Raw genomic sequence first — 13410 nt, 5'->3', positions numbered from 1 at the left:
GCAGATCAGTCTCATTGATCAGGCCCTGCTGTGAGATTCAGGTAAGAGCTCTAATCCCCTTCTTCTTGCCTGTCACTACCTAAATCACTTGTCTCGGCCATAGTTCCCTTCTTGTCTTTGATCTGTTTAGGCTATGTGCTCCTAGGTTAGGGACAACCTCAGCTATCACAGTATTGTTTTCGTATTCATATTCACAATCATATTCAGCATCCCTGTCTCTCTTGGCAGAATTTTATCAGAAAACTTCATTATTTTTAAAAGGATCTTGCCTAAGTTACATGCACAGCCTTCCTGAGGAGATACCCATAGTCAGCACTTCTCTGGAGTCCTGCTAGACAACCCTGCCTACCGCAGTCCTTTTGGGTTAGTCAGTGTGCCTATGCCTCGTGACAACAAAAAGCAGGGAGGGATGCTTTTATACCTTCTCCTTGTCTCTTAAGGTCATTCTGCCCCTACAAGGGCTATTTGTAACTTCCAGGACAGAGCCTTGAATCACCCTTACCTCTGCTCTGTCCTCAAGTCCATTTTGCTCTCAGCCTCCAAGCCGGGAGCTTTAAAGGCTTCTGAGAGCTGGGGAAGCTGAATCACAGAGCGGTGAGCTCACTAGCCCTGCTCATGGTTTAGAAAGTTAAATAATATCTTCCAAGAACCCAACAAAAGCTTTTGTTATTTTACATAGATGACTAACATGCATTAACACAGGGAACTTGCAGTTTTCCAAGCCACGGGCCAGAAACATATACACATATCACAACTGGATGTGGGCTCAAGTGAGACCTGGGTAGCTGATAATTCACGTTTATAAACATGGGATGCGGTGGCCTGGAGTTCAACAGACCTATTCGATATGGGACCCATTAAATATAAAAATTTCCCCATTTGAAACTCAAACCGCTTACTCATTAAATACTTTGCTTGTGTTGATGAGCACAGGCATACTGGGTCAGGCTAACGTTTCGTCTAAATCAATGCCTACCCACAGCAATGGGTATTTGGAAAAGGAATAGAGAACAAGAAAGGCATAGGTTGACTTTTCCTTTAGCTTCCCTCTCAGTCTCCAGCAACCCACAGTAAGAGAACTTCTTAAGGCAAAGAGTCCATCTAGGCCACTGTGTTTGGTCACCTGGTAACCCTTCCCATGTACTTGTGACTTACCCCGGTCAGCATCATAAATGTACACAAACTTCTGCCAGCTGTAGTGCTCGATGACACTGATGAGGGCATCCTGGAGCTCTGGGCGAAGCTGGAGAACAAACTGGTTGGACGTTTCGACAGGGAAGCTTGGCGTTATGAAGCAGACGTGAAGAGCCCCGCAGAAAGACGTGAGCATGTTGACAGTCCTCCTTTCATAAAATCCAAAGATGGCGTAGACGCCCTTGGAGAACTGTGAGCAGACTGGAGGAGCAGAGAGAAAGGTTGTGAGGGCAGAAGGACAAGGAAGTTTCTCAGGGAAGTCACCAAAATAAACCTTTTTCCTGGGAAAAGCTGCAGGTTCTCTGGACTAGATAATTTTCCCCGAGGCCTGTGGGTTGGTGAAGGCAAGCTGTGAAGAACAGGCTGGTGGCCATGGGGCACCCTGCCCTTGATCGCCACAGACCTGCTTTACCTTCAATGGGCAGAAGGGACACAGAAGAGTGAGTTCAGTATCCCCGGGGCTCTGACGAAGATTTTGCTGCTTCTGGGATAAAATGTGTTATCTGAACAAGGGAACTTCTCAGCCCAGAAGTGGCTCACCAAGCCCTGCCTCCTTGGGATGGCAGTTGTCTGGCCTGTGGAGCTGTTTTATTATGGGGGAGAAAGGTTGCAGTCAGAGCTTGCTGTTGCAGCCCCAGATGCATTCAAGGAGCAGAAGGAAAGTGTTTGCATGGTGGCACAGCCCTTTGTGGCCAATGATCCAGGAGCAAACTATGGGTTTGACCTCAGAAGCTGAGACCGTGCCAAGAAGGCATCTCAGCAAAGGTTCCTCTAGGTTCTGTGTGGTCATAGCAGAGCTACAAGGAGGTTTATTCCAGAGCATGAGCTGCTGGCACTGAGGTCAGAGCTTCTGACACCAGGGGCCCATCAGTACTTGGGGACACCTGAGTGGCAATTTCTAGTTTGCTCACACAGCCATGATGGGGAAGGCTATGGGCCCAGTGGGGTGGCCTGGAGGGTCTCCATGAGGAGTGCTTGCTGGGATCGCTGTCAGATATCTGTGTCTGGTCTCAGCAGCCAGTGCTGTGCTCTGCAGTGAGGGCTCTCTTGGGTTGGAGCCCTTCTCAGGAGAGCACTTAATGAGATCGTGGGAGCTGCTGGAAAAATGCCTCGGGATCTCAGTAAGGCAGAGAGAGTTCACACTTTGGGTTGTAAAACTTAGCCCCTGAGACAGTCATACTCGTTTAATATCGCCGCTGTTTATGGCACATCCCAAGTTATCATCAATAAATCTCCAAGCCGGAGGTGGTGGCAGTGACAGCGTTTTCCATGTGTCAGAACTCCTGGCACTAGTGTCTCCTCCTGTTGTTACTCTGACTCTGAAGACCTTTGGCTGTGACATTTATACTGGCTTAACACTTCACACATCACTTGCCAGTCCCCCCCTCCACCCTCAAGAGAGCACAGGATGAGAAGTTGGATGTGACATTTCGGGGTCCCCTGGAAAGTGCTCTGTGCTGCTTGGGAATCCCTTGACCTGGTTTCTGCTGGTTGCCACCAGTACTGAACTTCTGCATGTCTGGCTGGAGACAGGCTTCTAAACACGAGGTTTCTGCATCCTCAGCTGGGCTCCATCCAAGCCCTGTCCCTCCAGCAGGGACCAAGTGTCACCCCAGACTGGCTTACAGCCATTCTGGATAAGATGACCTTGTTCCTCACTCCTCTACTACCAGCATCAAATATTCAAGGGAAGACCAAGAAATCCTGCTTCCACTGTGCAAAGTGAGTCCCAGCTCCCATCTTTCCACCAAAATGAAGCAGCCAGAATTTCGAAACAGCACAGTGTCGAAAGCTGGGAACTGACTCTCATTACACTGGTAAGAATTTTTCCTTCCTTTTGGAGTTGAGCCGAGGTTTTGCACATCCCAGCCTCGCAACTCATCCCTGAGGTCACCCATCCTCTTTTCACTGCTCAGCGCCTGTGATCTCACATACCCCAGACACCCTTCTCCTCCAAGGGAATTTGTATTTCTGCGGGGCAGGGAATTCTCACAAAGCCTGAACAATGATAGAAATAAAATTCTCTTTATTTTCACGGCAGTGTCTCTCTTGGCAATCAGCAATTTTATCTGTATCAGCTGGAGTCACTGCCCTCATCATGAGACTGACACATTCAGGAAGAAAAGTAGCAGATACAGATAGAAATAGTCTGAACATCATTTCCATGTGACTAGACCAGTGGGTCTAATGAACAGCGCGCTATAGCATATGTGAGAGATCAGAACATGATCTCTAGAGACCCAGGCTTCAGACTCACTGAATGATTAAAGTGACGTTCTTGGGGCAGATGAACAATCCAGCACAATTAATAATGCAAACAATAAACTTAGCTGGCTTGTTTTGTTTTGTTTTAGGCAGCCATGGCTTCCTTGAATTTTATTTTCTATTTGAAATCATTCTATTATTTTGTAGTTGTGGGGTTTTTTTTTATTTTATTTTTTTTCCCTCTGTGGCTCAGTCACGCTCAGGCAGCCCTCCTACACTGTTCTGAGACACTCATCAATCCCAGCATTTGAAACAGATTGCACCAGAGATGACTGGGAGAATGAACAGTCTTTATCACTAGTAAGTTTGGAAGGAACCCCAGCTCGCTTTGTACTTTCAGACTAAGAGGGGCCATGGACAAAGCAGATAATTTGGAAAAAAAGAAAAAAAAAAAAAAGGTAAAAGCAGAGGCATTAACTTGTTTGTCACTTGGTTACACTGGAAAGACAACCCAGTGACAACCATCTGCTCTTTGGACACAACTCCACAGTGTCTGCTGCAGCTAGGTGAAGTGAGAGCTCCTCAGACTATTCTAAAAACACTAAACACTTACAGTAAAAATCAAAACAGCTTCCTAAGTTAGTTAAGAAGTGCCTGATGTGGTAGAGCAAGCAGGAGGAAGCCTCCCCTCTCCCTCTCTGGAAAGGTAAGCCGTCGTGGAGCTGGTGTGTCCTTGAATTCAGATGAGGAAAAAGCACATGTGTTTTGCTCATGCTTGAAATACCCAGACTGTATGATTTCTAGTCCTGCAGTGTATATCGGGTTTGTCTTTTCATATGGAAATATTCCAGGTAAAGCATTTAAACTGGAGAAACACTCTTTTTATTGAAAGCACTCACAGGATAGGACACCTACTCAGCAGCTGAAGGGAGGCAGCTCTGACTACCTTTGCAAATGCTTCCAAGAAAAAGAAAAATACATGCCCACAATTTCAAATTGCACATTTTCTCTGCAGAGGAGGAAAGCAAAAGAGATGTTTTGAGTCTATAAAAATTCCTGGTAGACTTTTTTTGGCTAAAGTTCCTAACCAGACACAGAAAGTGTAGACGCACAAGACTGATTTCTGCATTTAGGAGGGCCAGAGATATTTTGGAACTGAAGGTTTGATCTGATTCATGTGAAAGGAAGATGTCAGATATAACAGATAGCTCATTTGGATTTTGGTAAAAGCAGAAGGAAACCAAAGTATTTCTCTCACAAATGGTCACCACAAAGAGGGGTTGGAACCGTCTCAGCATTTGAAGGAGGAGGAAGGGCAAATGAACTGCACAGAAGGATGGAAATGAGGATTTGGTCTCCAGGAGTGAAAATGGTGCAATTCTGCTGAGAATCTGCAAACAGGACTGCAAAAGGGGAACTGCTCCCCAGGAACACAACTGGAGAAGCCTGGTAGGAGATCCTGGCAACTGCTCATCTGCCATTTCCTTTAGAAGCAGAATTTTCACCATTTCACTGAGTTAAAGACTCGAAAGGGGACATTAGCTCATTTCTACTGACTTTTTGTATCTCATGGACCATTAAGTTTCACCCAGCTACCCCTGGAGGGGGCCAGTAATATTGTTTAGTTGACTCTTGGGAGATTCAACTGCTGCATGGCTCTGTCAGACAACAGAAGTAGCAGAGACAGTGCCAATACCCAAAGCCACCAGAACAGTAAAAAACCTGATTAAGTAAAATATCCCCAGATGTTCCCCAAAACAACTCATGCCCTCTGTTGCAGGAGACAAAAAACCCAGATGGTCCCTGCCAGATCTCAGAGGCCTTCCCAACCCTGTACGATGCCATATCTGAGATGCACCTAGGAGGAAAGACATTGCACCCTCTCCAGAAAAGCCATTCCTACAATGCAGAGCTGCAGATGTGAGTATTTTGAGCAAACTGTTCTTCATAGCCTAAGCAGACAGGGGAAAAAAGGTGCAGTTTGGAAATACAGACGCCAAGAAAAGCAGAAATCTTTGAAACCACCCAGTGCAGCACACGCAGCACTTACTCCAGAAACCAAATTAACAAATGCCTTTTAAAAATTGCAGGATGAGTATGGCCAGACTGTGAGTGTAATAAAACAGTCAGCTCAGTCTACTGTCCTCTGAAAGCTATAGAAAACTAGCCCTGCAATGCCTGCAGCCCCAAAATCAGTGTGGCACCTCCTTCATCTGCCCAAACCTCCTGGGGGACAGAACTAAAACCTTCACTTGCAGCAAAACAAACTCATTGACAACAGCGGTGTCGAGGAGCAGCTCCCACATGTTTTCCTTTGCTCGCTTGGAGTGTATGTGTGCACATGTGGGAAAGAGGAGGGGGGATGTGCATGTGTAATTTATTTTTATCATGCCCTGCCTGGAGGCGACCCTCACATGGTGATGGAGAACCTGACATCAGGGTGGCAAAGCTGGTAGAATTTCAATGAAAGAGCACTAGTGTCTGCTTCAATTAGGATCAGCTCAGCTTTCCTCCCAAATGTTTGTCCTCACAGTTCTCCAGTGTAGCGTAGGTGCCAGAGCGCATCTCTTCAGCACATCCAACGACAGCATGTTCCCACAGATTCTTCTAGCAGGGGAAAGCCAAACAGATTCTACACTCCCCCATTGTTCCACACATGTATTTAGCTGACAGCAGATATGTCCCATATATTTGATCAGCTGCAAATCAGGCTAATGTGATATCACAAGAAATATACGTTTCTTTTTCAAATATATAAAAGACACAGAAGTGTGCTCCCTTCCGTCATTTTCCTGCACTGCTGCTCTAACCATCTTGGAAGCTGGAAAGTAGCGTAGATTTTTATATTAAGGTCTGCTTTCCTTCCCTTATATTAAACAATAATCTATGGCTGAAGAGCTACTCATAAATGTTTATGCCAATAGCTTCATTTTTTTTTAGTGAAGTTTGCCTGCCTGACAAATAGGTCTTAGTTTGCCTAGCTGACAAATGGTAAGTTTCCCTTGAGATCAAACTGGATTTGGGATACTTCTTTCTCACATGGCGCTGAGTTTAAGGAAACAGAAATAGCACGGCACTTTTGTCATCAGAAGTTAACAACGTGGACACTCAGCCATTTAAGCACACTTCTGGATTATAATTATAGTGGTGGAAGATAGGGCCATGGGAAGTTGACTTTAACTTCTCTGTCAAAGGGACCAGTTGAAAATTGTAGCTCTTAGACTTGTGTACTTCATGTCTTGAAATCTCTTTTTCTTTTTCTACTAGAGTCTTTGAATGCAGTTTTTATCCAGTGTGATTACAAAATGGAAGAGAAAATCCAAATATCAAAGGTCTTAACGGGGTTACTGAGCTTGCTGAAAAAAGGAAAGCTTGCTTGCTTTGCTTGTTTTTAAACTTATTATTACTTTGGGATTACTAACATTTTGTTGAATCACATAAAATTAAGAATTAAATATATTGAAGGGTTTCCAGTACACAATCAAACTATTTCAGAGGAATGGCAACACTTTTAATAGGAATTAGATGTGAATCCCCTACATGAAACACACTGAGACCACAAGGATATTTTAATGGGTCCTGGACAAGAATCTGAAGGAGATGTAGGCATGTATCTGCTGAGACCTGGGATTTCTGGGGTCACAGACTTTGATGTCCCCTTAAATAAGATGTCAGACGACAGCTGTATTTTCTGGCTAGTCTTCAAATGATGACTAAGCCATCGAAAGAGAGCAGAGACACCACTGGAAAGGACATGATGTCCATCTCAAGCAGCATTTAGACTTTGCAACAGCCCATTCCTTCCAGAATTAGGTTATTATTCTAATAGGCACAGGCTGGCTAATGAGGGTCCTGTGGCTAAAAGATCAGATTATGTGTAAAGGGAAATGGTCCAGTGCCATCTCTCTTTCAGGTTTGTTATCTAATCATGACTTGGATCGTTGCTTGTGAGGTGGAGGAAGGCAACTGTCTCTCTCTGAGCCCCATCTGTTCTAGTCCCTCAGGTCAGAGACTGACTCTTCCATCATGCTTGTATAGACCCAAAATAAGACCCTACTCCGAGCTGTAAGCACTGATGCCATGCTCTCAAGCTGCACAAGGCTCTTACTATCTGCTGCCTTCATCCCTCCAGTGTCCCACACCAGAATCACAGCTTTTCCACAGCACTCCCTGCTTCTGCAACTTTTTTTAAAACAGAAAAGACATGAAGAAGGACTTTGGTGCCTGGGAACAATTCTGCATTTTTCAGCTCTAATAGAGGATCTGACCTTTCTACTTTGACTCATTTTTAAAAAGGGAGTCATTTAAAAAAGATTCTTTTTTCTTACATGCCATTCTGGCTTATTTCTGGGATATAGCTAGCTGTCAAACTACAGCAAGCAAACCCAGTTGGGATATCATCTTCTGAGATTCTTTTATGGCATATTATGTTATTAAAAATAATCTTGTTTAGTTAATGAGTACACCTCCTGCTCCTGGAGCCCAGGGATGGCCCACCTGTTGCTTTTGGACCTTGCATAGGTTTTGAGCCGTTTGACACATGTGCCAGAAGTGTCTTATACCATCAGCAAGTCTGCCTGGGCAAGAAGCAAGCAGAAGATGCTGGCTGTGCTGGGTTGCCTTGGAGCAGCAGCATCTCTACAAAACCAGCCACTATCTCCTGCTTCCAGCCCTCACCTTGGGCTCCCCTGCAGCTCCCCTCGAAGGAGGGGGTGATGCCTCATAGGGCCCCCAGCCACAGATGGATGTTCTTCCTACGGGCCCCGCGGGCTCTGGAAGACCAGCTATCCCTGCTGTTACCTAACCTCCTACAATGAAATAGCAAACCAAAAATTTGTCCTCATTGAACTCTCCATGTCTGAAGCAGGGTCATAAATATTAAAGCAAGGTTACTACGAATGAAAAAGTGACAGTGATATTATAAAAGGAGGCGAGGGATGAAGGTTGAACCAATTTGGGTTTGCTGCTTTATTAGGTGGCCTTTTGTATTATATTGGTCTTTCTGCAGATAGTGCTATACTAGGAAAAGTAAGCACAGTCTCACAGTGAGGCTTTCTGCTGGGGAGCATGAACAACAACGGAGGAAAAAAAGAAAGCACCAAACCCACAGCATGTTAATACAGCACATAGCACACTGCTCTTAGTTCTGCACAACACTTAATTCTGGGCTGTAAGAGCTGAATTATTAAAACAGAGTAAAAAGAGGGAGTGAGGGCTAGAAAGGGGGAAAGATAAGCAGTAGCAAATGTGTCACATAAAGAAGAGCTCACTGCAGATGAAATACATTTTATCTTCAATAGCTTCTTTTCTTTCTCTAATATATTGTATCTGTTCATAGACTTTAAAGCCTGCAACTGTCCTCGGTGCCAGCCTCAGATTCTGATGCGGATTTTGTAGTGCCTGTCTTAACTGGTTGCAGGTTGCAATGCAGAAACTAGACTATGGACACTTCCCCTGGGAAAGTTACTCCAACATTAATGTTACTTCCATTGGGGAAGGAGGGTGGGTGTTAACATTTACCTCAACAACTCCTTTCTTAATCCTCAGCCTGATAATTAAAATTTTGGTCCCAGGTCACCCTGCTTCATAAAACATGTGCATAGACACTCCCGGATTTTCTTTGGTCTGTGCTTTTGCAGATGCACCAGTTTGGAAGCCAAACTGATGCCTCAGTCTCTGGTGTGTTCTCTGTAGCATTCCTGAGATTTGGTTGCTGCGTCCAATTGACAACATAGTATTTTGGTAAATTTTCTCAGCTGTGCTGTTTCTGTTTTTTTGGGGGAATATTTCCTGCTCATAATAATGTCTCCATCAGTCTTTCCCTGAAGTCTGCTCCAGGCATGGAGTTCAGTTATGATATATATACTCCTTCCTCCAGGTTTTTGTAACAAGACTGTTTTTAGTTGCAGCTCTCGATCAGTCTGTCTCCCTGCCCCGTCAGCTCAACACATTTTAACGTTCCATCACAATTCTACCTTGTGAGGCTTTGGCCATTTGTAACCGGCAGGATCACAGTCCCTGGGGCCACTGAATCCCATAAATTACAGTAGCAGGACCAAATTCTGTGATTTGGCAGGCAACTGAAGAACAGGCTAACTAATTTCCATACAGGGACATGACAAGGTGTTTATCAGCAAGATGGGCAGTCAGAAGAGCTGTACTTGGGGAGTACGTCTGAGTAGGCAGGTCTCGTCTGGTAACCAGTGACAGCAGGAGACCGGTGGCCCAGCCGATCTCCACCAGTCCCAGGTCTACACATGGTATTTTCTGCTCCTGTTTCAGGATCTCAGCCAACACCTGGAAGTGCCGAGGTCTGACCCGCATGCAAAGTCCCTCCTTCTGCTTCTAACAGTTCTCATCGTGGCTTGAAACGTTTCCCTTCCCAGACACTGAGCTCTCACTAACAAGGTACGTGACACATATGGAAAGCATGTGCCTGTTTAAGAATGACAAGTCACACACAGCAGTTTGGACCACAGCGCCTGGACAACTACCTACTGACGTTCTCACGGTGGCAGCGATGTGGCCTCGTGCCCTGAGCCTGTGTCCCCCGTGCAGTCAGAGGTGAGCACTTACAATCCCTTCGCCTTTCACCCTCTCCCTATTCTTTTTCACCCCTACTTCTAAATTTCCAACCTGAAATTGTTTTGTGCTACAGAGCACAAAAACTTATCCTTGACTGCCACTGAACTAACACAACTAATTTTAAGGCTTTCTTGATAACAGACTAGTAATTAACAGCTTCATTTATTAACACTCCAACTTTTTTTACTCAAAGCAGCCAAAGAACCTGAAAAAACACACACATGCGTGCACAGCCTCTGCAATGATTCCTCTGTGCTCCCAAACATCTCCTGGGTGTATATTTACAGCCAGGTGCAAGCACTGGGCTTCTTGATCTCAGGAGTCAGCCCCCTAATGCTCTTCAGCCTAAAAGGTCAGCTCCAGCCAGGCAAAGCTTGTGTTAAAAAAGTCAGATTAGGCAGGGCCTGGTGTGCCCAGATTTTAATCCTTGCTTTGGATGCATATGAAAAGAGACCTTTCTATTTCCCTAAAGAGCGACTCCCTTTCCTGATAGTGATTTTTTAAGTTGACAAGAAAAAACCCTAAACAACCCCCTTAAATTCCAGGGGTGTTCAAAGAAACATAGGGATATGCCACATCCCATACACCTACATAGGATGTGTGGGAATTATTATTAATTCTAATTGGCTCAGAATTACGCTCATCCTTTTATCCCACACACATGGGTACCCACTGCAGATGCAACTGTCACTGCATGTGTTCGTAGGGATGCCTGGCACAGCGCTACAAGTCCTCTGTGAGGTACTGTAATGTATACATGTTAAATAGTAATAAAACAAGCCACTGAGTAGCCTCCTTGGAGTAGTGAATTACCTTCCCAGCAGAGAGGAAAGAAACGATACATCTGGCTCACCACAGAAAGTGAAACAAAGAAAAAAGGGGGATCGAAATGGGGAGCCAGGAGAATTTTCTCTAACTGGAATGATCTTTTCAGTAGTGATGATGTCTTGCGTGTGCTCTGCCTTAAAATACCTCCCAGTCTAGGAGGGAGGCTGGCTGATGAAGGCTGTCAGAGGGCACAGAGGATGCTTTCCTCTCGTGGTAAGCTATTGTCAGCCTTTCTGACACCATTTGACTCCCTGATCATTTAAAAATCGAAGGCAGCAGACAAAAAGCACAGGGTACCTTGTGTGGGGAAAGCACCACCAGTCTCACCTCTCCACAGGAATGCAGTGTCACTGGTCTGGGCAAAGAAGAAACTTGCACTTAACCAGGACAAAGCATTCTTCTTCAAACAAAACCTCTCACATACAGGACAGAGCATCTTGTCCTTGGGAGCTTGAAGTGGGAAGCAGTACTTAAATCCACCAGCTGTCTGACACGCTATTTATAAATGTTCACGTTTCCCGCAAATTTCCAAGGCTACATTACAGGTATCTGCTGAGCTAGCAAGGCAGATGCTCCAAAACCTACATATGCCATCGCTGCTCCAAAAAGTGCCACCTTTTCTGCAGTCACCAGAGCCATTAGTGCCTTCTGAAAAGAGGAGCAGCAAAGGCACGCATCCAGCAAACTGCGCTCAGCACGCAAGGGTTAAGCCTCTAGAGCACCACCCTTTTGTGCTACCTGGTTGTATGTAGTATTCACCTAAGGTCTGAAAGCACTAATGGTTTTGCAGCCCCATTTAACACCTCAGCGAGGGCTGAGTTAGGTGCAGAATGACAAGATCCTTTGACACCTGAGAGTGCAGGCTTTTGTGGGCTTAAGTGCCTCCCTTGGTGGTTCTTTGCTATAGTCATTTCTTGTGGGGTTTTTATTTTTCCTTTGCACATTAATGTTCCAATCCATTGTGCTCATAGTTTTCTTCAGGCCTACTTAATGTCAAGGGGAATATTACCATTTCTTCCCTGTCATTAGAATAGCTTTAATCCTGTCTGCATTGCGAGGGCAATAAATGATAACGGCTACCACATTTATATTTCTGCAGTGCTTCTGAGCACCAGTTTTTTTGAAAAATCCCAAACAAACAAGTTTAAGCTTGGGCTCTTTTAAACCCAGTGGGAGACTGTGTTGTCTGGGGAGCAGGAATGCAGAACCGTGACAGATGGCGAGATCTGGACCTACGGTTTGCAATTTTATGGTCTCTGGTGAAACTTCTGTGCGAATCGCTCACTGTGGGTGGTGGAACAAACAGTTTACATGAAGCACATCTAGCTAGCATGCCCAGATGGAGCTTCTACGGAGAGGTGATACTTGTTAAACCAGGGCTGCAAGCAGCTGTAGAAAGCAGCTTCCCTCTTGCGGGAGGTGAAGGAACCCATCCCGCTGGGCAGCGTGAATGGTGGGGATGGGGGAGCTGGGGGGACTCCGCTCTCTGCCCCACTGCTCCAACAAACCTGGGGGTAGACCTGGAGCCCCTGTGTGAATGTGACCCAAGACACCAAATATCAACCAGGGAGCTGGCACATAGCAAGATTTTCACTGGAAATCAAGTGGAATTCAAGATTTTCCTAAAAAATCTTGGGTAAAACCTGTGTCATTTTACCAGTGTGACAAAGGGGACTTTTACAGCTACACACCTCTGAACCTGCACTTGAATCCATAAAAATCATCTCCCACAACAAACTGATCCCGTGAAGAAATGAACCTCATAGGATCAAGGAAAGGACCAAGAGGTGGGAGAAGCTGCAAAGCACATCACCAATTACATAAAACTGCCTTGGATGTATATCTTTTGCCTAAAAGACCCTCAGGGAACCAATTCCCATTAATGTTAGTGACAGGTGGTATCAAATTCTCAGACACAAAGTGTTATAATTATGTTTTCTAGAGAGACAGTAACTCGGGGAAAGACTTTTCTACTCCATGTTTCACTTGCTGAGCTTCATTCGTTCACAGCAAGTATTTATGCTAATGAAAAATACTAAGTCATCTTCTTTACACAGAGGCCAGTGAAGATACCAGGAGCATCTCAGTTATCCTGAGCAGCCTGCGCTGCCAATGGGACTGAGAAAATAGTCTAGGAAATGAGATGTGTGTCTTAGGGAGAGGAATGTGGGAGCATCCTTAATGTTAGAAAAACACGGAGATATCTTCCTGATACGCCTAGTTACATACAAACACCTTCTATACCTATTTCCGTTCTGGGAGAATTTTTAAGTTCCTGAAGAAAGAGACTCTCTAGTGAGCTGCAAAGAGCAAGAGAGGTCACATAAAACATTTTGCATAAATGCAAGTTGCAGGGAGGCAAGACAGAGCACAGGAAGAGAGGTTGTTAGAAACGGGGTCATTCATCACTTGGGAGCAGCGACACCACACATACAGATGCATCTTCTGTCTCAGGCAGTTTAAACCAAAGACTATGACAGGATTTAGGCAGCTACTGAGAAAACCCCACTGCTTCTCAGCAGAAGCTTTACCTGTAAAATACTATTTAGACAGAAAAGCAGCAGCAGACTGGAGGATGCTAATCTCTACCCTTTTTCA

The 13410-nt window shown here is 45.0% G+C and overlaps 1 protein-coding gene across 2 annotated transcripts in view; it reads right to left on the bottom strand.

Annotated features, from left to right (window-relative positions):
* GRIA1 (glutamate ionotropic receptor AMPA type subunit 1) overlaps positions 1-13410 on the bottom strand; it is a 125503-nt gene that overhangs the window by 64386 nt on the left and 47707 nt on the right. For both annotated transcript variants that reach the window (XM_040604585.1, XM_040604586.1), the window contains exon 3: positions 1156-1395. In XM_040604585.1, coding sequence (XP_040460519.1) covers positions 1156-1395 — 240 coding nt within the window. The remainder of the gene's footprint in view (positions 1-1155; positions 1396-13410) is intronic.

This window comes from Falco naumanni, chromosome 8 (genome assembly GCF_017639655.2).
Source record: "Falco naumanni isolate bFalNau1 chromosome 8, bFalNau1.pat, whole genome shotgun sequence".
NCBI classification, from domain to species: Eukaryota; Metazoa; Chordata; class Aves; order Falconiformes; family Falconidae; genus Falco; species Falco naumanni.
The sequence above is the reverse complement of the archived record's forward strand: the minus strand, read 5'-3'. Positions and strand labels throughout refer to the sequence as shown.